We start from the raw sequence: 25,479 nt of genomic DNA on the forward strand, positions 1-25,479 counted from the left end.
TTCATTATATAAGAATTAGTGTATTCCACTTAAATTTCCTACTTTTCAGAGTATGATACTAATTTTGGATGATGATTAATGGGGGTTGTCATGTTGGTTGGCTTGGGAACCAGCCCAGAGATTAATACAGTACACTTCTGGATGTGTCTGGGCGGGTAATGGAGGTGTGAACCTCTGATCTATGTCTGGTCCCTTGCCCCTTCATTTCTGGCACTATTTCCTTACTCTGCTTCCCAGCCACCATGAATTAAACATCTTCTTCTCCATGCCCTTCAGCCTTGCATTCATGCCCTGGAGCCAGTCTACTATGGCATATCAAACCATGAGCCAAATTAAACCCCTGCTCCTGTCAGCGGTGGGTGTCAGGTATTGTGTCCCTGCAACAGGAAAGCTCATACAAGAAATTGGTACAGGAAGTGGTCTGTTGTTATGAGCGTATATGCACATGAGGTTCAGAAACCTTTGGAAATAGTCTGCAGTAGGCATTTGGAAAGGTTTCAGGATGCAGATTATAGAAACTCCACAATCCGGTAAGCAAAGCCTGAGATCAGAAGACCAGTTTGCTGATTGGAATGTCAGCCACACTGGTCAGTCTCATGAGGTTTCCATCAGAAACAGGATTCTACCAGGGAATGGACAAGAGCCATGTGTGCTACATTCTGGCAAAAAAAAAAAAAATTGTCTACATTTCACCCATGTACTGAGACTTTGTGGGAGGCTGAGTTTAAGGGTTAAACCTTGACTGAGGAAAGGTAGCCTCATGTTCAGGAAGTGACATGGGTACTATTGACTACTTTTAGTCAGATATATGAGAATGGGAGTCAAAAACCAAAAGAAGAAGTTTTGAAAAACTTAAAATTTGGCCCAGAAGAAACCACGTGTAAAGTTGAGGTCAAAGGAAGTGGGGTTGCCAAAGAGCTTAGTGCCATTAAAAACAAACTAGTTACTTTGAACAATGACAAGAAGGCATCTGAGAAATCAGCAATGCCCCATGCTTATTTTTCTCATTGATGAGACACAATACCTGATACCCAGAATTTAAAGGAGGAAAGCTTTATTTAGCTCACAGTTTATAGGGATTGAGTCCATGGTTGGCTGGCTCCAAGACAGGGTAGCACAACAGAGGGTCATGGCAGAGGAGAAAGAGCTCATTGCAGAAGCAGAGAGGGATCAAGGAAGAAGGGATATAGGCCACACCCAGTGACCCACCGATTCCCCCCAGGCTTCACCTCATAGCATCACAGCCTGCTATAAAACCATCAGTAGACTAGTTCAGTAATAAGAGTCACACACCCATGATCTAACCACTTCCCAAAAGCCCCACCTATGAGTGCCTGAGGCTTTGGGGGGACACATAGATATAAACCATAACATGCTCAAGTTTGAAAAAGTATAAGCCTGTCATTTGAGAGAGCACCTGGGCCCATTCTGGAGAAAGACTAAGAAATTGACTCCACAGAATACATTTAACTGTGCTGTCAGTCAGGTACCTGGAGGCCTCTGCAGCCGTGATTCAAGGGGACCCAGCTACTACTCAAGCTGGCTGCAGACCTTGGCATCATCCACATTATGCTTGTTTTACAGGCATGTAAGAGTTGCAAGGTCATAAAGACCTTCTCCCAAATTTCAAAGGCCTTAGAGGGCAGGCAAGGAGGTCTAAGAGAACAATGTATAAACTGTGGGTCTGAAACCAAAAGTGCCTTCGAGACCCAAGGAAGTTGGAGATGCCAGGAACAGGAAACAGCTGCTGAGGAATATTGCAGGCTGTGAGCAGAGCCAGCCCAAGGAAATATCATGTGGGCTGCAGCCAGCATGACCATAGGAGTAGGGTCACCAAAGCTCTCTGGATGGTTTGACTGCATGCAGGATAGTTGTGTTATGTAGGTGGAATTATGACCTTGTGTTTACTTAAGATTAAGCATAGTTTAAGGAGATATGTCTGGATTTCATGGTGACAAGGGGTGGGCTGCAATGGTTAAAGTAGCCCATCAATTGGACTAGCTTTAGACCCTTCAGAGGATTAATGAAATGTACTTCTGGGTGAGTTTGGCTGAGCCATCGAGTTGCACCTCCAGATCATCTCTTGCCTCTTCCTTTCTGTCACTGTTCCCCTGCTCTTCCTCCCACCGCCATGAACGAAGCATCTTTGCTTGCTCATACCCTTCAGCCAGGGTGTTTCAGCCATGCAGCCAGCTGAAAATGGCCTGAACCCTCTGAAATCAGGAGTCAAGTCGAACCTCTGCTCCTGTAAATTCTAGATGTCATGTCTGATATCCCAGCAAAGGCAGCACAGAGTGTACACCGAGCTAATATAGATACACACAGTTTAAACTCAAGGACATAAATATTTTTAACAACTGCATATAGCGCTTTATAAAATTATATTATATACAATGCATCTATGTTTCCATTATGAGCCAAAATATCTCCAAACAAAGTTAATCTGAAATTTTAAAGTTTGTAATTTACGGATATAAAAATAAGATAAATGCATCACTGTATGGAAAAGTTTGTGATATTTTAAATAAGGTTTACCAGATTTTTTCCTCCTTTGTAGTGCTGTTGATCCAAGCACTCTACCACTGAGCTGTACTTCCAGTTGTAGGAACATTTTAAAAAGGGAGAAATGTATTTTACACAGAGGGTCAGTGAAAAGACAGGAATTCTTAGTAACATAAACATTTTGTTTTAATGGTAACATGAATAAAAAATGGCCAAGCATATTAATGAAGGGAGGTTTTGGATCTAAATTATTTTTGAAAGATTATTTATAAGGTACCCTTAAGAAAAAACACAGTTTAAAGTAACTTGTGCTCAAATTCTGAACCACTCATTATTTTAAAAATATTTTCTACACAGGTTTTAAATAAAATATTTTAATAGATGGAAAACTATCACCAAGAAATAAGCAAAAAAGTTAATTTCATTCCCATAAGTTTACTAAATTACTTTCTTTTGTAAATTTCACTATATTTTAAAATCAATAATTTCATTTGCATGAGTCATTAGCTTTCATAAGTAACTTTACACAAAATCTATAAGGTTTCTTCACTATTAGTATTTATAGGTCATTGAACATATTATAAATGGATTCTCTCCCTGGAGAATTCTGTTACAAAAATTGTTTGTGAAAATTTTAACATACTAGTTTAGGTATAACAAAATATATTCTTGAGCAATTATAACTTTTCAACTGTAAAAAGTTGCATAAAATAAATTTAATGGGACAATAAAATTGCTGTTCAATACTAAGAAAAGTTGGCAGAGAATCTGATGTAAAAACCATGATTATTTTCATAGCTATAATTTTGATTCCAATTATTCATTTTTATCTATAATGTTTTTTCCATTTGTAGTACACAGGTTTTCACAAGATCTTAGAAATTTAAGTGCATGTTAAGTCAATACTTATTTTGCATTTCTATTTCTGAATTTTTGGTAAAAAAATCAGTGAAACTTTTAATTATATTCTCTTTAATAATCACAATTGCTATTCAATAAATATGAAGGAATGTTAAGGTCTCTTTAATTTTGACATTAGAAGCTAATACTTAAAAGTTCCTTATCAAATTTACAAGTAATTTTACACCAATTATATCTTAATTTAGCCTATGGCTTAGATATGACTAAGAAATACTCAGTCTTTCTGCTTAAAAGAAAAAAGTGAGTTTTACAAATTTATATAATTTAGGATGGATACACAATGCTTTGAAAAATTTGAGGTCAAATATGAAACAGGACAAAGAAGATTTGTAACTCTGACAACTACTTGTATTTCTGAAGCAGAGAGTTGTATGTGTATTTCCTGTTGACATCACTTACTTTTCAACAATTCATCTAATATAATGGTTATTTTTAATTATCTACAACCAATTCTTGGGCTGGCGATATAGCTCAGCAGCACAGCGCCTGCCTGGCAAGCGTGAGGTCGTGAGTTCGATTCCTGGTACCCAAAAAAAAATTCACTGTGTCAACCAATTCTCTTGTAGAAGGGTTTAGTTTTGTCACCACTTCCCTCACTTCCTACACCAAAATAGATTATTGCTAGTAAACTTTCTGCCACTATAACAAATACCAGATATTTATCGACTTAAGAGAGAAAAATGTTTACTTTCGCTCACAGTTCCGGAGGCTGCCTGACTGACCCTAACATTTGGGGGTTTGTGGGGAGGCAGCACATCTTGATACTAATGTGGCAGAATAAAACTATTCACCTCAAGGCCAGGAAGTGAGAGAGTGGAATGATAAGGGTGTGGTTCCCAATATCCCCTTTCAGCTCACGCTCCCAAAGAGCATCTCCCCAAAGCTCATGTGTTCCTAAGTTTCATAAGCGTTCATAAGAAGGTGATTCGGGTCACGGTGGCTCTGTAGTCATCAGTGGACTGATCCATCCATGATTTCACAGCTAAACGTTCTGTTAGAGATGGACTGCTGATAGAGGTGTGACTGGCGGCATGCCTCTGTGTGGAGTCTCTCTCTCCTGAGCTCCTCTCGTTTCTCTCTGCTTCCCCCGGTAGAGCATCTTTCCTCTGCAATGTGCTTCCAGTGGGCTGTTTCTGCCTTGGAAATAACTGACCATGCAATGAATCCTCTGAGGATGTGCCGAAATACACCTCTCCTCTTTAAGCTGTGGGTTTAGGTATTTTGCTCCAGGAATGGAGAAGTAGCTAATACAGAAGGGAAAGGTAATACAGGTATTTCGTGGTTCTTTTCCCATCTAAACAGTATGACTGAATGAGTCTTCTAAAATCAAAACGTTCATCATTTCTTCCCCCTCGCCCAGGAATGGTACAGGTCAAAGCAATAGAAAGACTAGAAGAAAATAAAAGAGACAGAACTAAATATGCTACAGTATTTCTATTACTGTAAAGTGATGGCTTGGATCTCCGGAACACAGTCAAAAGCAGTAAGACACAGACCTTTTAGCCAGTTTTGTGTTACCTCCCCAGCAATACACAGAACACTTCTGTATCTTCCTAAGGCTGGGAGCTGTGTTATCCATAGTTTCTGGGTGACCTGCTGCAAATCCCCTTCACAGAGGGTCTCTGTGCAAGAGTTTGCCAATGAGACGAACCTCCTAGAGAGTTCCAAGAAGGAAGTGAGGAGGAGTTGTCATTTTCCTCACAGGTGTCTGCAGAGATGGGCCGGACTTCCTATCACATGCTCGTGAATGACCCACGTTTCTTCAGAGAGCTGGTGCCAGACTGTGAAGATTCTCAGGTATTGTTCAAGCAGCTCCAGGATAGCTCCTGAGGAGTACCTGCTTGGGGCTTTAGACTGGAAGCTTCCGCATCAGCCCCTCCAGTCTCTGACAGCTGTTTTTGGACCTCCACATCTGAATTCTCATCACCAGTTCTTACAACAGCCCTGCAAGGCCTTAGCTATGCTTCACACACTGTATATTTGGGAGACATTATCAAGTGGGTTCCTGATTTCTCTTGATACAAATCAGGATACAACGCAGTGTAGTCACAGGATTGAGAAAACATTCAGTTTATTAAACAGTGTGAATGAAGGAATGCTAGATACATCATCTCACTACGGAAACATCAAATCACACTGTGAAGTCCAATTTGGATTATGTGGAGGTCTTTCTTGCTTTTCTCTAATGAGGAACACCTGAGATCATTTGATAGTCGATTGGTTTCTTTCACCTTTAAAACGTTTTTAAAGTGATGCTCAAATATACTTCCAGAGTTATCTTCGGTTCTTTTCTGAATTAAGAAGTTTCAGTTTTTATGATATAGGCCAGTAGTTCACACACTTCAAGTTACTCAGGGATGTTTTAGCTGTAGAAGGAAGAAAGAAATGAAGTTTCACTGAACTGCAGAAAATCTTTTCATCCTTGTTCATTATCTCCTTTCTCTCTCCCTATGACACTGTACCTAAAGCTCTTTTGACTGTTCGCCACTCCATTCTGTACTGTTTTCCTAAAAATGTCACCCAGTCAAGATCATACTCAAACATCAAAGCAGCTGTGACTGAATAAAGCTTGCAAAATATGTGATCCCACAACCAGACGGAGTGGTGTAAGCCTGTAATCCCAGCACTTGGGAGGCTGAGGCAGGAGGGTCACTGCTCGAGTTTGAGGCCAGCCTGGGCTACAAAGTGAGTTCAAGGCCAGCCTGAACTGCATAGCGAGATCCTGTCTCAAAAAGGCCAAAAAAGCCCTAAATAAAAAGCAAAAAATGTGATCTCAGCAAAGCATTACCTTTAAGAAACATTCACACGTAATAAAACCAATGAACTTTTTTCTCAGATCCTTTGGAAGGGCTGTAGATATTCAGAATGCACTGCGCCCTTTCTCTCAAGTTTTGTTCTCTATCCTTTCTCCATGTCTCTATATACCTCTGTTTTATACAATAAATAAAAACTTTTACACAGTGCTTGCTATATCCCAGGTGCTATTCTAGAAACTCCACAGATATTTGTTGCTACATTTACTCCCACATTGCACGTAAACAAAGTGAAGTTCAGAGGACTTAAATAACTTGCTTAAAATCACAGAGAACAACTAGCAAGGCCAATGGTCAGTGTGTGCAGAAGCTACAGCAGGTTATGATTCTTCTCAGAGCTTTTTGCCAACCCCCCACCTTTAACACCTCTTTCTTTTCTTGCCTGTTTTCCTCTTGTTCTGTGGCTTTTGTCTCTAGCCAGTAATTCTCTATTTTATGAAAATTCTAACAATCCAATGAGTGCCTTCTGTTTCCATTTTAACCCATAAGCTCAAGGGACTAGAAGAGAGGCCAGAGATTGATGAAGCAGCCCGAATGCTCCTTTGGAGAGCTAGGGGCAAGCGGGACAACGGAAGGCACTGGAGAAGGTTCTGGAGAAGGCATTCCCATAAATGCCTTTTTTTTTATGCTAAAGAGAAATTTTAAAAATTTAATTTAATTTTATTTTATTTGAGACAGGTTCTCACTATATAGTTCAGGCTGACCCCAAACTCCTGGCAATCCCCCTGCCTCAGCCTCCCAAGGGCTGGGATTACAGGTATGTGCCACCACACTTGGTTTAATTTGTATTTAAGAACCAAAGAAATATCCCGAGCAAGTAAGTTGATGGCACCAGTGAACAACAGAATAAAGTCATTCTCAAGGTAAGAGTGCGGGAGATCAAGTTTTAGTAAAGCAGGAAGCGTTTTCAGGACAGTGTCCTTCCCATGACCTTCTGTTCTTGTTATTTTTGTATGACTCCAGATGCACTATCACAAGCAGTATTAATGGGGATGCGGGCAATCTACTACTGGTCATGTAAGGATTCAGCTGATAAATAAATATGGAGAAGCAATCTAGTTTAGTGCTGTCAAAGATGAAAGTTCTTGAGGTCATAAGATTTTCTGAGCCAGAGAAAGCTCAAATAAAATTAAAGTATTATATATCTGCCATGTCTTCAAACCCAGAGAGGTTAAGCTTTTGTTTTTATCTTTTGCAAATAATATCTAATCACATAAGTACTCTGCAACTTTTGTTCTTTGATTTTCAAACCATAGCCCTATTGCAAAACTGTGATTTTCAAAATGAGGGACATAGCCTTCAAAGATGAAAGCCAGTGATAGGAGAAAAACACACATAAATCCGTTTTATTTCTAAGCCAAAGTGGTCCAGTTTTAAGAAGAAAACTTCTTACCAATTTTCAAATTATGGTTCTCCAGGAAACTTTGATATGCATGATCTGTGGACCATTTGAAGTGCTAAATAGCATAAAACCCGTTTTTAAAATAAAAAGTGTATAGATATAAAAAGTGTATAGATATAAAAAGTGTATAGATATAACTTTAAGACATTTCCGAGCGATCTGTTGTACTGTGTGTGTATACACTGAAATTCTTTAAGTGCACATCAAAATTTTGTATAATAATATAATTAAGACAAAAGTGGAAAGATATTTTTCAGTTTTAAAAGTAACTCTTAAATGTAAAAGTCAGTCTTAAAAATTCCACTTTTTATGTTGGAAATAAAACCTTAACAGGAGTTAATTACTAAGTAGAAGAGATATTGAGACGTCACTAGGCAGTATTTATTTTCCCTTTAAAACTTAAAATACCTGTATCTTCTTTTCACATCTGACTCCAGAATATCCAGGGCGACAAAAACAGACATTGGGAAATGCACATCCTCCTCCGTGAAGGCACTGGGGATTACAAACTGCTGCAATGCATAAAGTTTTACGAGTATCACTATTTGACATCGAAAGCTTTGATGTATTTTGTTCCAGTGGTCTGAAGCTATTCAGTTGATTTTATAGATGACCATTAACACAGTTATAGGAAACTGTTACAATGCAGGATATATACATATATTAAAACATCACATGATTCACCATAAATATGTACAATTTCTATGTGTCAGTTAAAAAATAAAATGTTCACTGACCATAAAAAAGAAAACTAATGTGAGCTACACATGTAACTTTAAATTTTCTAGTAGTTGCATTACGGTAGAAAAGAAACAGGTTTAAAAAACAAATGTTAATGAACTATTCATGGTTGATCAAATCTATGCACTCTCGTCTTTTAGATCACACAGACCCCCCCAAAATAACTCAGACAATATTTTTACAATTTTATAAAGATAGTATTAAAGGAAATCAAAATTTTACTGGCTACATTTTAAAGTACTTCAAGTATAGCTTTCTTTTTCAAGAGAAGTTCAAATGAGTGACAAAAGATAATGTTTACAATTTTCTTTTGAATAACTTAGCAAAAACTTAAAAGCCAATCATGGCTGGTTTTACATATGAAAAAAGAGTCAACTATAACCAATATTACTAGTGATAGTTTCATGTGAAACCACTTTGCTCGAAACTTTCTTAAACATATTCACACTGTGCTAGATCTTCTTTGGAATTTCTGTCTTTGGAAAAATTCCTATACCTATCTCAATATCTATCTCTCAGTCTTAGTATCATCTACCTATACAAAGAAAAAGCTTGTATTACTTATAGTCACACTTTGTAAATAACTAAACTTGAACAGACAGGTCAAGTGAATTATGGTACCTATATTGAGAACGTTACTGTATTGCTTAAAATTATGGTTTTCTAGGACATGGTGAATGTTTTCATGTACTATTTAATGAAAATTAATATGTTATAAAATTATATACAACAGTTATTTTTCAAGGGAGTGATACTGCTTCAGTGTCTAATATTGGAAGCTTTCACAATTCGGGAATAATATTTCCTTTGACACAAACACAGCACCGGCAGGCTGTGTTTTTATCAGGGATGCTATATACGGTTGGGCAAGCTGTATAATGCACAAGCGCTCCATAGCTAATTAATTATGCACCAAGACAGACGCCGTACATTTGAATAGCTATTACACCGACTTCCCAGGAGATGGCAGTCAACCACCCGTTTAGATACTACAGTCAATGTATAGGACAGTTGGCGTACACTCGGAATCAAACCATTTGAGGACTTAAATTTTTTAGTCATATGACTAAAGGTGCTGCGGTGTGTGGCAACAGATTTCCCAGTTCAGAGACCTCGATCCACAAACCACTGGAGTACATTTCCACGTTCATGTGCTCTGAGCATTTTCACCGCTCTCCCTCACAGTCAGTCCAGTGAGTTCAGAAGCAGCACAGGGTGAGGTTCACAGTTTTGTCATTCTAGCATTTTACACTTCTAGCTTCTGATCAGAATTATCTATTTCTTATGTAACTACTGACACTTAATAGCACTTTGATATACTTTTGTAGGATAAGAAACATATAAATTAGAATAGCAATTACTGATAGAATACATAAAATAATATCTAAGAGTCATGAAAACTATTTGCAAAATTTCTGATGCATGAAAGCAACAGGGTGATTATAGACAGCAAGGGAAGGTATGTGTTTTTGGTAAAAAGATACTGTCGCTTGCAGCTAAATCTCGGTGCACTTTTCCAGCAATTTTAGGCTTATATAATTACTGGTTATCTGAAAATATTCTTAGAGGATTTAAACTTTTTCCTGTTAAGTTAATCTTTGTTAACACAAACATGGTATTTCAGGTTTTCATAAATTTCAGAATTTTATAAAATTTTATTTTCCGCCGGGTGTGGTGGTGCACGCCTGTAATCCTAGCACTCAGGAGGCTGAGGCAGGAGGATCGTTGGGAGTTTGAGGCCAGCCTGGGCTACAAAGTGAGCTCAAGGCCAGCCTGAACTGCATAGCGAGACCCTGTCTCAAAAAGACTGAAAAAAAAATTCATTTTCCTATATACCTTGGGATTTATTTATAAAGAAATCTGCATGTACAACTGGATGGAAATATATAAATACCAAAGAAGTAACAGAAATCAATTTTGGGTGATAAAATTTGAGGTGGTTAATTTTTTCGATTCTTCCATATTTTCTAAGTTTCCAGGATAAGTATGCATTATATTAAATAGTATTTAAACTTCTGCATTTTAAAACCTCATTTGGCCTTCCTGAAGAAATTTCATTGGCAAACCATTGAGTGTAATTTGAAATGATCTTATAAGAATTAGTATATTATGTCACACTTTCTCTTTTATAAATGGATATAAAAATTGTTAAGATTTATTTTTATTTTTAAACTTTTTTTTTTTGAGACAGGGTCTCACTATGCAGTTCAGGCTGGCCTCAAACTCACAAGGATCCTCCTGTCTCAGCCTTCCTGAGTGCTGGGATTATAGGCGTGCGCCACCACGCCTAGCTGTTAAACCTGTGTTTTAAAAGGATCAGCATGCTAAAGCTTTTCCCACTATGGTTTTCTCTTAAGGTTATACTTTAATGACTATAACACGTTCAGAGTCAGACTATATAATGGAAAGAAGATCTGTGAACTCACGGATTTGACACTGCGCTCCTTCCCAGGCGGGAGGACAGTGGCAGACGCCGGGAGCGACACATTCACCACCATTTCTGCATTTCTGAAAGCAGACAGCTGTGCACAGAAATACAAACAAGTTAACATTTTAAATTAAACGTCAAATCCTGTCACAGACCACAAAAACTTCATTACAGAGAAAATGTTAAAAGCCTATGATTACAGGATCTTTTCCCTTCACAGTGTATCAAAATCAGCTTACAGCACTCTTAGAAAATGTAAATTAGAAGTTTGCACAAGCCGCTGTTTGGATACATTGTGCTGTAAGTGTTTTGAATGGTTGGAAGCAGCCACGTTTGCTTCTCATTTTTCCACCTCGATCTACACACTACAACTGTTGCTTATTTTAAATGATAACTTTCTGGAAAGGGAGAATGAGAATTGCTACAGCTCAGAAACTAACCGGAAAGCAGTGGCACCCCAGCTGAGAAAGGCCTGAGCACTGGGTTGAGGTCAGTGCATTAGGAACTTTTCAAACCTTCTGACCTCTGTTTCAGGTTAAGAGAACAGAATTTAAGGTGTTTTTGTTTGTTTGGTTGGTTTTGTTTTAATCTGGGGCAAATGTAGCTGAAAAACTAGAAAATGCAATGTACTCTCTCCCTCTGCTAATGTGAAAAAATCATTTCAGGAACTTTGCCTTTTCTGTCTATGTCAAAGAGATGCCTTCTAAAGCAGGACTAAATAAGCCAGAATTAAAACGAAGAAACAAATGAAAGCGAGGAAAACACTGCAGCCTTAACTCCTGTTTGACAGTCTCTCCAAAGACGTCGGTCCTGGGACTTTTTCCTCTTGTTAGTGTATGTTTGTGATACATCATAGGGGAATTAGCACATCCACGTAACACACCCTGGTCCTTTTACTTCCCCTCCCCTGCTCCAGCTTTTCTCCTCCTGTTCCCAGATCCCACTCCCATCCCACGTTGTCTGTCTCCCTATTTCCTACCCCCCTTCCATTTTGCTCTTTAAATTATTTATACTTTAGGTTTGTTGTATAAGAGAACGCATGTGAATGTGATGTTTAACCTGAGCGCCTGCCACTTGTCACTTAGCGTTTAGCATTTTAAGAGTATTCCTCAAAACAAACAGACAAAAAACCCACAAAACATTAAAAGCCAGGCGTGGTGGTGCAGGCCTGTAATCACAGCACGCAGGAGGCTGAGGCAGGAGGATCTTTGTGAGTTTGAGGCCAGACTGGGCTACAAAGTGAGCTCAAGGCCAGCCTGAACTGCATAGCAAGACCCTGTCTCAAAAAGAGAAAGAAGAAAAAGAAGAGGAAGAAGAAGAAGGAGGAGGCGGAGGAGGAGGAGGAGCAGGAGGAGCAGGAGGAGCAAGAGGAGCAGGAGGAGCAGGAGGAGCAGGAGGAGGAGGAGGAGGAGAAGAAGAGGATTCTTACGTGTACTGCACCATTTCCCACTCCAGCCAGAAGGACAGGAGCAAATGTTTGGTCCCACACATTTTCCTCCATTCATGCACATAGGATCACAGACGCCTTAGGGGAAAGGATGGGACATCAGCTCTTAAACAGCGACAACTTTGGGATCGCTTAACCTGCAGTTGGTAAGTAAGTTCGGCGGTGTCTTACTTTTTTGGCACCTCCCACCAGTGTATCCTTCACGGCAGACGCACACATTGTTCCGCACGCAGCGGCCAGCATTCTTGCAGGGAGGACGGCAGAGAGCTAAAAGAACACACGGAGCAGCGTGTAAACATTCCGCACTCAGTTATGGCACACTGCACACTGCAGTCATGGACGGAGCCAGGAGGCAGAGAGGTGTGCTGCTGACATAAAACATCACAACCGCAGCTCATTGAAACTACTGTTTCTTAATCATAAAATGCAGTGCTTATAGACAGGGTCTGCTAGGGGGCTAGCACCATTGGAAATGCATTGGCGGACTATTCACAATAAATGGAGTCTTTGCTATCACAGTGCACATATTATAAACCGTAATTTATGTTTTATCATATTGTGAAGTAAAGCATGAAGTGATCTGGACAAAAGCCTTGGAAATAAGTCAAAATCTAGCTCAAAGTAAGAATTTATTTGTCCAGTAGAAATTAGAAAAATCTCAATTATTTTGTCTCATGGTGCCAGAAAAGTATTAGAAAAATACTTTTAAATTAACTCTTGAATACATACTGAGGTCATGAGGAAGTTTTATTTGACCACTTCCTGTGACTTTTTGGTAAAGATTTTTTTTTAAACAATAAATCTTCAGCTCTATTTGGAACATTTATTAGATATTCACAATATACCTTACTAGTATCCTCTGTGTATGTAATTCTGTTCTATAGAATTCAGAAGTTAGTATTTACCATTTTCATAAGAGAATTATTGTTGCTCATGTTTCTTCCATAGATGAACATTAAATATTAACAGTTTGCTTGTTTGTTTTGTTTTTGTTTTTAGTGCTGGAGAAGGAAGCAAGGGTCTTGGACACTCTACCACTGAGCTACACCCAGGCCTCTAAATGCAGTATTTTTTTAAAAAAAAATACACAGGCAAACCTGTCTAAAAGTTTTAAAAATTTCTCTCTAAGTGATATTAAAATGGATGTATTGGTATTTCAAGAATGAATTTCAAATTAATAGGTTTTAGTAACAGAGCTCGATAGACTGACTCCCATTAGCAGCTGCTTTCTTCATTTTCTAAACACTGTAAAAAACAATCTACTGATTTCAGATGGATTCATAAATATAAATCATGTAGCACTTTCATTATAAACACAATGTAACTGGGTGCTTTAGCAATGGATAATGCCTATTTTAAGTTGCACTTTCCTTGGTTCATGACTGAGCCCACTTTCTCTAATGTTTTATTGATGCCTTTTTATAATGCACTTATTGAACAAACTTCACAGAGAAAGGGAAAAAACTGTGACAGTGATTTGTGTGTTTCTATATTAAGTGAAGTTAGGATGGATTATTGATTATTGTTCCCGGTTGACTCTTTGCATTCATGTTCTTTGCCATTTGACTTGGTGTCACCTCCACTCCACTGCAGGTGGAGTTTATTTCCTCATAAAATTGTTACTATTCTTTGTCCTATGATTGGTTCTGACCAAAGGGCTGTGAGTTGACAAAATGCAAGAAGAAGCTCTGTACATACAGGGTAGTTTGTTTGGGCTTCTTGCTTGCTTCTCTTAGCTTGAGAATGTCGTGCCCATGTACATTCGGCCTACAGAGACAGACAGACAGGTGAAACACTCTAGAGTCCAGTCCACCAACCTGTAGGGTGTTTGTACAATGGAAATAAATGCTTGCGGCTGGCCACTGAGATTTTGAACACCGACTAATAAAACACCTCCACTCGGACGATTACAAACAGAGGTACACCTTACTTTTTATTAGTACTGAAATGCTTTGATATGTTATACTCCTTATTCTTTACACAATTTAAGATGATTTATATGTAGCAAAAAAAAAATTCTTTCCATGACCAATACCATAACAAATGCCTATGGTTCGAAATTTAATGCTTGTGGCAGGTAAGTTTATGTAATAATCATTCATAAAGGTGTGAAAGTAGAGACAAACATTACATTTACACCAAAAAATCTACAAAATTAAAATAATAAATATAAAGGGCATAAAATTTGGATTTTGTCATCTACCCAGAATCACAGGAGTTTTAGGAGAAAACAGACTCTCACACAGGATTCTACAGGACCCAGAGGCAAAACTAACAAACTCCAAAGTGAGCTAAGGTGTCAAGGATTTGAAGGGATGAAGGAAATTAGAAGGTATATTTATATATTTCTTCAGCTATACATTTTAAGTTTTGTTATTGAAAGGTAGTTTAACCTTATTGTGGTTTTAGTTCAACTTCTTTTTCCTTTGAAGTTCTATAGTACACACAGAGTATGTCCCTCCTACTTACTTTTAAATGCACTCTAATTTTATTTATGTGGTTTTCATACGTGCGCCAACTTCCTTTCCTCTCATTTGGGCTTTCAAGGGGTTGTGATCTAACACTGTCTACATCAAACTCGAAAACCTGAATTCTTAGGCCTTGCTACTCACAGCAAGTTTCCAAACTCTAGGCTGGCTAGCAAGCTGTGGAGACAAATTACCAAAATCTACTCCCTTCTCACAGCAACCTGTTTCTTGGGCCTTTAAAAAGAAGTGTTTGGTAGAAAAGTTTAAGCTCAACTTAATTTCAGAGAATCCTTTCTCTGTCCAGTCACACAGCCAACGTATGTTTTTTGAGAACTTTGCTTCCTGTGTCCTTCCCCTAGCGAAGCACAATGACAGATGTAGACTTCACTTTCCTCCTACTTTCTCACTCAACACTAAATTATAATCATTCTTCAGATGGACTCAGGCTGTCTCCTTATTGCTAAGATTTGCCTTAACTTAGTCTTCAGTTCTTTCCATTCTGCAAACTGGCTCCGACACTGCCATTATTCTGAGGAAGTCAGTTAGCATTTATTGTACAGACGATGGTATTAAAATAATGGGCCACTGGGCTGGGGATGCAGCTCAGCGGCACAAGCGCCTGCCTGGCAAGTGCAAGATCCTGAGTTTGATTCCCGGTACCCACAAAAAAAAATAATGGGCCACAAAGGGGAAAACAGTGCGTCTGGACGTCCCCATATAATTTTGCATAGTGTTATGCGTAGATGACTCTTCATAAATGTTTAATGAAACTACAGAGATTATGGGATAAAAACAGATAGTCGACTGATCACAGATCAAACATTTTTTTGCTGTGAAGACAACAAAACTGCCTCTATTTCATTACAATTAGAACTTTGCTTACATTTTTCATCTTGTACGGACAAATCCCAAAGTGATCAGCCGAACGCAGTGAGATAAATAATCACTACCTACATGATAACGTTGATACATGTGTACGACATAGCCATTTGTGACCCTATCTGCAATGTCAATAAGAAGTAGAGGCCAAAAAATAAACAGCACCTTCCACTCTGAAACTCGTCTTGTGTTCGCTCAAAACTCTATTGTGGTCTAGCATCTCATTTCCCTATTTTACTTCTAAATGAAGAATAATTACCATTCTGACAGCGCGCACCAAAGAATCCATTTGGACAGAGGCAAGTGTTTGGCTTGTAACAGGAACCACCATTGAGGCAAACAGGATCACACAAAGCTGGGAACAGCGTGAAATAAAGAAATTATTAATATTTTATATTTTAGATATGAAAGTTGAACAGAAGTAAAACTGCCTCATAACAAAAAAATATTTTATTTTTACTGCAAGTAAAACCCATAACCTATAATTAATTTGACTTTGCCAAATAAGAGAGAGAAAGTAGCTGAGGAACTGCTTTCAAAGTGTGTTTATTAAGTTTACAAATAATATACTCAGAGTGTTGAGAGGAGGGCTCCAGTACCGTAACTGGTTTGTGCGCATGACTTATACAGAACGTGGACTGTGTGTATAGAAATCAGAAAGCCATGGGTAAGACGAAAAAAGACTGCAAGAGAAGACTTGAATTCAGTAACACTACCGGAACGGTTTGTAACCAGCTCAGACACATGTGTCCGTTCATACCTCTTTATTGCCTTCCGACATATGATAGGGACACAGCACTCCGACTCTTGCATACTCTAAAACATTCTTTCTTTTTGCTTCATGACCTTTGTTTTGTACTGAAAGGCACTCCTCATTCTATTTTTAACCTAGATTTTACCAGTTCTCCAACATCCACATAGATTACTATTTTCTTCCAAATTCAACTAGCAATTAATTTCTCTTTGCCTCCAAAGAATTGTGATTCATTATATAACTTATCATAAACCAACCTTATAGTCTCTTTTTGTAATAACTGTATTTTATTCCTTCTTCACTAATGATGTGCTACTTGAAACAAGGGCAAGAAACCAGTCCATCTTTTTTCCCTTTGCATTATTCTTTTTATATAATTGACAAGTTATAAATGTTCAATTAAATTTTCATTCATTAGATAATACTGAATTAAATTAAACATGAAAACTGCAAAGAATTCTGCTAAAGAAGCCAGACAATGTGATAAATAAGTGGAATCACATTATCTGTGTGCAGTTAACTCAGAATTCTTTAGAAATAATTAAACAGAATGTGTTATGATGAAAATATACAATAAAGATCCTGTAAGATTCTATAAGATTCTATTGGACCAATACAAGAAGGTAAAAAAAAAAAAAGATGTAAGATTTGAAATGACAGCTTCATACTTGGCATGTTAAATCAGTTTTCTTTCTTAAGCATAAGTCTTTTGAACATTGGCACATTTTAAATTTTTTAGTTTGACAATTTCATTGAAAGCATTTCTTATTTTACCGGTATTACAGGTGGGTCCATACCAGCCAGGCTTGCATTGGCAAACATCGGGTGCAAGACATTCACCTCCATTTTCACAGTGTCTGTTGCAAACCACTACGATCATAGGACAAAAATAAAATTAACATAAATCAGGTGTGAAGTGGTCATATTGTTGGCTATTACCTCACTAGCCTCTAACTGCCCATCACATCTGCCGATGAGTAAGATCAGGAAGAAAAATAAAACATACTAGATAGTTTGGCTTCAAATGGTCTCCAGTGTTTATGTTCAATTATATTCTTCTTAATAGAGATAATAAAGAAAGTAGAAAATCGTTGAGCAGAATAGTAAACAAGAATTGATCATTTGGGGAAATCATGTTACCGCAGAAAACAATCTTAAATTAAATTAGCTACATTTGTATGCAAATGAACAAATATGAGTCCCTGTTATCACAAAGAAAAGATCATGGTGAGAGTGCAGAAGAGAATCATTCTGAGAACAAAATTCTACGTCTTAGTACTGGTGGTCACCATGGCTGCGCCAAGTGCCATCGAGGGCGGTGACCGTCATCAGAATGTAAGGTTTGGGTTCATGTCATTTAGCATGAAAGTCATCAGCTCATCAAAGCAGAAGGAAAGTTTTGCTTACTTGTTTCACACCTTGGTCCGACAAAGCCATAAGCACAAGAGCAGAGATTGCCAGGCAAGCACATGCCACCATGTTGGCAAGGTGGGCTGCAAAGTTCTGTGACACATTACATCATTAAATCACAACTTAATTTAAAATCAGCTTATATTTACAAAGCACAGAACCAATAAGCCTTGTGGTAAGAACGGTTATAACAATCTCAGTCCTCCACTATTATGCAGTTTAGTTCTATGGGATTAATGCAGTCACGTTTCCAAAACACCAATGATCAACATGTTTTGGTTTATAAAAGAAACCTAGACAACATGACTCATGTAGGTGTGTGAAAGACTTAAAAGAACTGTGAATAATTGAATGGAAATATATAACTGTTGGTGTCTTTTCAAAGGTGGGCTTATGTATTCCTGTTCTACAAAAAGAATTTTTCTATGCTTCCATAGTTATTTTATATGTTACTGATCATGAATATTTTTGTTAGTTCACCCTAAATTGTTTTTATTTTTGGTTTTCTCCGGTACCGGGAACCGAACTCACGACCTTGCGCATGCCAGGCAGGTGCTTTTGCCACTGAGCTAAATCCCCAGCCCCTCACCCTAAATTGTTAACTGGTAGTTTTCTTGTGGTCCAAGAATTTGAAAAAACTCATTTTATTCAAAATTATGGGGACCACTTCAAAATATATTCCTTTAGAAACTTTTTAAAATAACAAAACTTTCATAAATTTTTTACTTACTATGTCAACCAAAGCAATGTTATTTATAGGTCTATAAATGTACTTTAAAAATCACTATAGTTTTCTTGTTACCTTATAAACTCTAATTATTTTACATTTAATGATTTCCTGGAATAATTTTTGATAGATCATTTAATAATTAAGAATATTTTTGTTAAGGACAAAAAATTTGTAAGGCTATGATAACATAATTAAATTTCACTTTTTTTTTTTTTTTTTTGGTACTGGGAATTGAACTCAGGACCTAGCGCTTGCCAGGCAGGCGAAGTTTCAAAAACTGATTTTGGAAAATGACTTTACCAAAGATAAACCATTGTTCTTTGGAGCTCAGATTTCTGAAATTTAAGTTTTTAAAATTCTGAAACTTTTTAAGGAAATATTTAAAAAGCACAGACTCTTGTGCCAACATCAATGAATACAAATTAATACATACACAGTAAAGGTGAACTATCTTAAACCATATTTAAAAAGGAAAATGTCTTATTTCAGGCCTAGGAGACGATTTTCAGTTTGAATTGTCACCTTCCTCACAGGTTGCTCCACCGTGTCCTGGACGACAGTCACAGATGTTAGGCTTAACGCACTTCCCAAGGTTCCCGCAGGCAGGCTGACAGACAGCTGTATAAAACAGACCCCATGGCTTAGAAATAGCAAACAGCAGGTAAAACTCCTTACACAAAGTAACGAATGATGTACCTACCAGTTTGGCAGTTAGAACCGGCGTAACCAGGCTTACATGTGCATGTATTTGGTGCAACACACACCCTATTTTTTCCACATGGACGTCTACAAATGGCTGCAAACATCAAAGAAAAATGGCCGAATTATATCAAATGCAGGTTCCTCAACTTTAGTTAGAATAAGGTTAAATTTTCCCTAAATTTGACTTTGTTAAACATAGCATTAAGCAACCACTATATTTAACCATTTAAATATAGTAATTTTTTTCTTTATATTTGCTTTACTATTAGAATGGCTCAGAAAAATGGTTACTAGACTCGGAAGTATGCACATGACAACTACTCTCATAATAATATGTAACACTGTTTAGCAGCTAAACACATGTGGGATTGCATGAAATACTTTTTTCAGAGGGAAATGAAGTTTCAGATACAGTCAGCTAAATATTGATGAATGACAGAAACATTCAAAATTTCAAAGAGTAAGAAGCCCAGAAAACTTCATAAACTAGTAACTTTACATTCTTTAGACTACCTGATCTAGTCCATTGAATGTGTAACACTCGGGTAATTCAAATGCATGAAACATTAAAATTTGTTGAAAATAAGAAATTCTGTATTATGAACATTTAGGTGTTGAGAATTATTATTCAAATTCCTACAACAGTTTCTTTCTTAGGTGATTTTTTAGTTTGCATTTCTCAGGTAACAGTAGGAACACAGGAATGCTCCAACAGCTTTCTTTCTTAATTTTGTCCTCAAACCAAAACACAAAACAAAACAGAGTAGCAAAGCAATAACAGCAGCAACAAAATATAGAGCTTATATGTCCTCAAATCCAACCTGGCTTTGTATCAGGAAATCAGTGCAGATCGTTGTGAAAAGATGTAACCAATATATGTAAAATGAAAATGAATCAAAACTTGTTCATTTCAAATTGGAAGAATGATAAAGAAACATACAAAATATAAACAAAAATAAAGATTCCAGAATTAGTCATTTAAAGTACTAAAATATTGTGAACTAAAAAGAACCAGGCTAGATACTAATCAGATCTATATTCATATCCTTGTTTTATCTCTAGCTATTTAGGGATAGCCTCTCAAAGCCTTATTCTCTATACAAAGAAAAGAACACTTGGTTTGCAGAGTGGTGGGTGATGTGACATAAATGATATATATAGTATGTATTATATAATTTTAATAGTGTGTAATATTAGCATTTTAAAAAGTAACTCAGAAAGCCCACTTTGTTTTCAAAATATGGTGAGCTAAATTAAATCAATAGAAATTAGCAAGTGAAGAGCCTGTCTTCTTAGTCACTTGAGTTGGAACTACAGTTTCATTTGCACCTTGTGAAGGAGGCTTATAGTACCTCTGCAACGGATACCATCTCCATAATACCCCGAGGGGCAGCGTCCACATCGGAAGCGACCATCTGTGGTTGGCACGCAGGAAACACCCAGAAAGCAAGGTGAGTCAGCGCAAGTTGACACTGTGGTTAACCCAAACTTTTCGGGCAGAATAGTGACTGTTTCAGTATCTGAGGTCACAAGCATGTCACCCTTAGATTGTGTGTAACCCTGGGAGAAGCCGTTAATGTGAGAATCGTAGCCTCCTGCCTCTGTTTGGATGGAGCTATGGTTAACATCTTTCAGTTCACCACTGGAACCATGTGGATTAGCAGTTAATGAGTTACTGCTGTTCAGAGGAATGTCTGACTCATGTAGACTGGTATTCGTGCTGAGATCATGATCCACATGTTCATAATCTGTTATCTGAGGAGAAGCAACCATCTTGGAATTATCCATTTGAGTTGTAACTGATTTTACTGACAGGTAGGAGATGTTCATTGTGTTCAAGAACTTTTTGATAATGGCAGGACTGTGGGTAATGTTTCTACCAATCATTGAACTCTCTGTTGATGGTGCCTGAGCATTCAAACCTAAACAAGCAGAAAAAAAAATAGATTAGCCAGTAACTTTAATCTGCTCCCCCAAATATCTGGCATTAAGTAATTCATTCCTTCACTAGAGTCTACAAGTACACTACACTATCTACAGCTACAACTATACTATGAGCCATGCTATAAGCTGTGAGTATAAAGTTCTGAAAGTGTTCCTGCCTTCAAAGATATTATAAGCTACTTGGGTAGACAGGAGAGCACATAATGTTACCTAGTATAAAAGTTAAAGAACAATGATGAATGAGCTTCTGTGAAATTGCCTTAAATGATGTATCCTTCATTCATTATGTGACCTGGATGAATGTTCTAGAACATAAGCCAAAGGATTCAATAGATTAGCAAGAAAAAGAATAAATTTTAAACTGCACCATACAATCTTCTGATAATTTTTTTGAAAGTAAAAATACCTGAGGAATAATTATGTTGATTTTGGGGAAAAAAAATTGAAAATATATTCACTAGAGCTGAACTAAGGGTATTACTTAATAGAGGCATTTCTGTTTGTTGGCTTAACATGATTCTGTCCTTGTTTGGTACCCTCTTCATTAATTACGTCTTTGTCAGATCCTGTGATAACCACAGTTTGTGTCGTAAATTCATTTAAAATTAGTGTTTCAACTATAATTCGCGTATGAAAATAGAATCAGAGTTAAAATTCTTACAAAACCAAAGCATCGTGGGTAAGAGCATATAATATACATGTCATTTAGATTGAGCTCTTTTGCAATTTAGAGAATCACTTTGGATATCATCTCTTCAGGAAACCCTCTGCTATGTGTGAAATTGTGTGCCTCAAAATTGACACACTAAAACCTCAACCCTAAGTGCGGCTGTATTTATAGACGAGGACATTAAGAAGCTATTTAAGATTTCATGAAATCAGAAGAGCAGGGCCCTGGCCCAGGAGAACTATTGACGCAAGGAAAGGAGAAGACACCAGACACCCATACGCAGAGGAAAGGTCTCCATCTGCAAGCCAGGAAGAAGCTCTCACCCCAAACCAACCAAATTATCACCTCGACCTTGAACTTCCAGCCTCCAGAACTGTGAGAAAATAAATTTCTGTTGCTGGAGTCCCTCAGGCCGTGGTGTTCCACTGTGCCAGCCCGAGCTAACCCACAGACCTGTCTTCACTGTCACTTACACACTCAACCTGTTTTGTCCTTCCAAGTTCTTCCACAGCCCTTTGTCTTTCATGCTGGTGATTTTTATGGGTCCCCTTCCCTGAGCAGTAACCTCAGTAGTAAGAATTGTGTTTCTTATTTATGTTTATATTCTTCAACTTGGTTGCCTTTCATAAAACTAAGTAACCACAAGCAACCAAAATTTCCATTAGAGTAAGCAATTTCCTAAAATGCACACATTACTCTGACAAAGTGAGGAAATCATTAGTCATTCACGTGTAATGGGATTTGGTTCAATTTGCTCTCCGTTTACAAGTTCACCGGATAAATGTATTATTGAGGAAACAGGACTCTTTGGAAAAGAGGGATGTTTGTCAAGGAGCAGAAGATGTAAATGTTAGGAATTGGACACTGAAGAGAAAATGCAAACAGCTGACAGAGTACAGAATCCTCTTATATTTCTGCACTGTGCTCCTCATACTTGTGACCTCCACTTATAGAGAGGGCCACCCCAATCTCAAGTGAGAAAGGTGGTCTTATGCCATTAATACTTTCTTTATCAAAACAGGATATCATTCAACTATGCCAGATATAACCTTTTGGTACCTGCCTTTCTCTTTTATATATTTTTTTATTTTGAAGAGAAAAGAACAAAAACAAAATAACAAAAACAAAGACAAAAACAAAACAACACAAGAACTATAAAAACTATACACTATTTCAAAACAAGGTGATAGGAAATCAATAATGGTTGTTGTATTACATATTGTTATCTTCAGAGTAGTTGCTCAGATAGCCAGATATAGACATGTAAGATTGATCAAACAATTACACATTAATTGTTCCTTTCAATAAACCAACAAAAATTAGTAGTGCAATTATCTTAGCTATCTTGAGAGAGAGTGTGTGTGTGTATATATATATATCTCGAGAGTGTGTGTGTGTATATATATATATATACACACAGAGACACACACATTTATATAAAATTGTTTTCCCTTCTTTCTTTTCTCCTTTCCCTCATCCCAGTTGTTCTTTCCTATTGAGCAGTTTCTTTCCCTTTCACAATATCTATTGTACCTTTCAGTTTTATTTACTCTTTCAGGTTCTTACACTAGGGAGACAATGCCATGTTTACACATGCAGGTCTGATTTATTTCACTTATGAGTATGGTCTCTAGCTGCATGCATTTACCTATGAAAGCCTCGAGTTCATTTTTCTTTGTCACACCTTTCTGTTAACCTTTTAAAGTACTGATATCTATGATTTTTTTGTCCCCTTTCCTCTAAATCTGTGTTCTCCCTGTGCAGTTTTATTCGAGAGCCTTTGATGGTAAGTGCTGTCTTTAAGTCCGCTCTCCTGAGCTTCATGTGGATCTAGCACAGTCCTCCGTTCTGCCTGTATGCACAGAGTCATTATCATTCTCCTCCCAAACCACTTCTTCGTACGTGCTGCATGTGCTACAACAGCCGGGTGAATGAATATAGTTATTTCCTTAGTGTTCTTGAGGCTTCAAATCCAAGGTCCAGGCGCTAGTCTGTGTGGTCTTTGGGGAGCAGCTTCTTCATTTATTGAAGTCAATCACTTTCTCAGTACATTCTCACATGACGGTGGAGTTCTCCTGCGTCTCTCCTTAAAAGTCAGCAACCCTATTATATCAGGGCCTCACCCTCTTCATCTCTTTTAATCTTAGTAACTTTCTTACTCCATGTATAGCCACACAGGCTTCAAAATCTGAATTTTAGGGAGACACAATTCAGCTCATAGCAATGTGAACGCCAATTCTACACACTCAGTCAGATGTCTGAAACTGAACAATTTCCTTTCCCTTATCTTGCGTGCTAATTAATCCCAGTCACTAAGTATCATCTATTTGCTTCTTTAACATCTTTCATTTTCATCTCACCTTAGGGCAGAATATCTTCATTTATTCTTTGTTTTTGGTGCCAGGAACCGAACTCACAACCTTGCAATTGCCAGCAGGTGCTGTGCCACTGAGCTATATCCCTGTCCCTTCACTTTTTCTTGTATCTTGGAGATACAATTTTAAATTTTCTTCTCACTTTCAGATTTATACAGTTCCTTATCCACAAGTGTTCCACTTTCTACATTATCTAAATAAACTTTCTCAGATGTAAACTTCACTGTGTTTCTCTCCTATCTCAAAATCGTCAGGGACTCTCCATGGTCTTCCTGCGGGCTTCCTCTCTAGATTCAACTCTTCAGCACTCTCCTTCCCTCTGGACTCCCGGGAAAGTGGATTATTCAGAGCGCCCCATTCGAGACCAGGCTGTAGGGTTGAGTTTCTGTACCCGGGGACCTCTGGCTGTGTTGGACAAGAGGATATGCACGGTGCTCCAAAGTCAACATAACCACCGCTGAGGAAACCAAAGATATGCGCCCGACACCCGCTATTCCAGAGCAAGAAAGCTACCAGCCCTACAGATAGGACAGTCCTCTTAACTGGCAAAATTTACTCTTTGGAGAAGTCTTTGAACTGACTCCCAAGGTCCTGCTCAGTTCCAGTGCTTACCTCAGTATCCTCTTCCTTTGTGTAAAAACCAAATAAATACGGAGTTCTTTGTATGCAGAAGTTCTTCGTCTCAATCCCCAGGGAACCTCTAATTCTGTTAGAGGGCTTTGACCCGCTCAGAGCCCTAAAATCCTACCACTTGTTTCTTTTATTTAAGCCGTTCACCGTCCACTCATTTAGGAGGTTGAGGGCCTGATCAGTCCACGACAGCTCCAAGGAGTCTCACGACGTCGCACAGCTCTCCTTTCCTCGCGCTATTCCTCCTACCTGCGTTGCTCTTCTCTCCTTTGATCTGCTGCATCAGATACACTTCCTGTGCACGTAGCACAGAGTAAGCATTTTCTTTGAAAGGTTTTTATCATCCCTCCAGGTGGATACCATGCCCTGTGCTGTGTTCATACTCCTCCCTCTAGGCAGATGCAGAACACCTTATTGCACTAGGGGATTACTGATCATATTCCATCCCATTACATTCTCACCTAAGAAGTGGGAGGACGTGGGATACACGTCTGCGTCCTCTGTATCTACTTCAGTGTACAACACTGACACACGCACATAGAATGATGCATGAGTAAAGGAGAAAAGGGAACCGAGTGACCGGAATAGTTCAGTGCAGCAGAAAACAGGAACGCTTACCATGACATATTTTCCCGTCACCATAAAATCCTTTGGGGCAGGAAC

At 38.1% G+C, this 25,479-nt stretch overlaps 1 protein-coding gene across 1 annotated transcript in view; it reads right to left on the reverse strand.

Annotated features, from left to right (window-relative positions):
* Positions 1–3,950: 3,950 nt before the first annotated feature.
* Vwde (von Willebrand factor D and EGF domains) overlaps positions 3,951–25,479 on the reverse strand; it is a 65,488-nt gene continuing 43,959 nt past the window's right edge. The window contains 11 exon segments of the mRNA XM_005388152.1: positions 3,951–5,789; positions 8,047–8,150; positions 10,806–10,901; positions 12,237–12,332; positions 12,426–12,521; positions 15,861–15,956; positions 17,130–17,225; positions 17,763–17,858; positions 19,018–19,113; positions 19,196–19,291; positions 21,606–21,758. Of these exon segments, the coding sequence (XP_005388209.1) occupies positions 5,775–5,789; positions 8,047–8,150; positions 10,806–10,901; positions 12,237–12,332; positions 12,426–12,521; positions 15,861–15,956; positions 17,130–17,225; positions 17,763–17,858; positions 19,018–19,113; positions 19,196–19,291; positions 21,606–21,758 (1,040 nt within the window). The 3' untranslated portion in view covers positions 3,951–5,774.

The sequence above is a fragment of the Chinchilla lanigera genome, unplaced genomic scaffold, assembly GCF_000276665.1.
Source record: "Chinchilla lanigera isolate Chin_1 unplaced genomic scaffold, ChiLan1.0 scaffold00031, whole genome shotgun sequence".
NCBI lineage: Eukaryota > Metazoa > Chordata > Mammalia > Rodentia > Chinchillidae > Chinchilla > Chinchilla lanigera.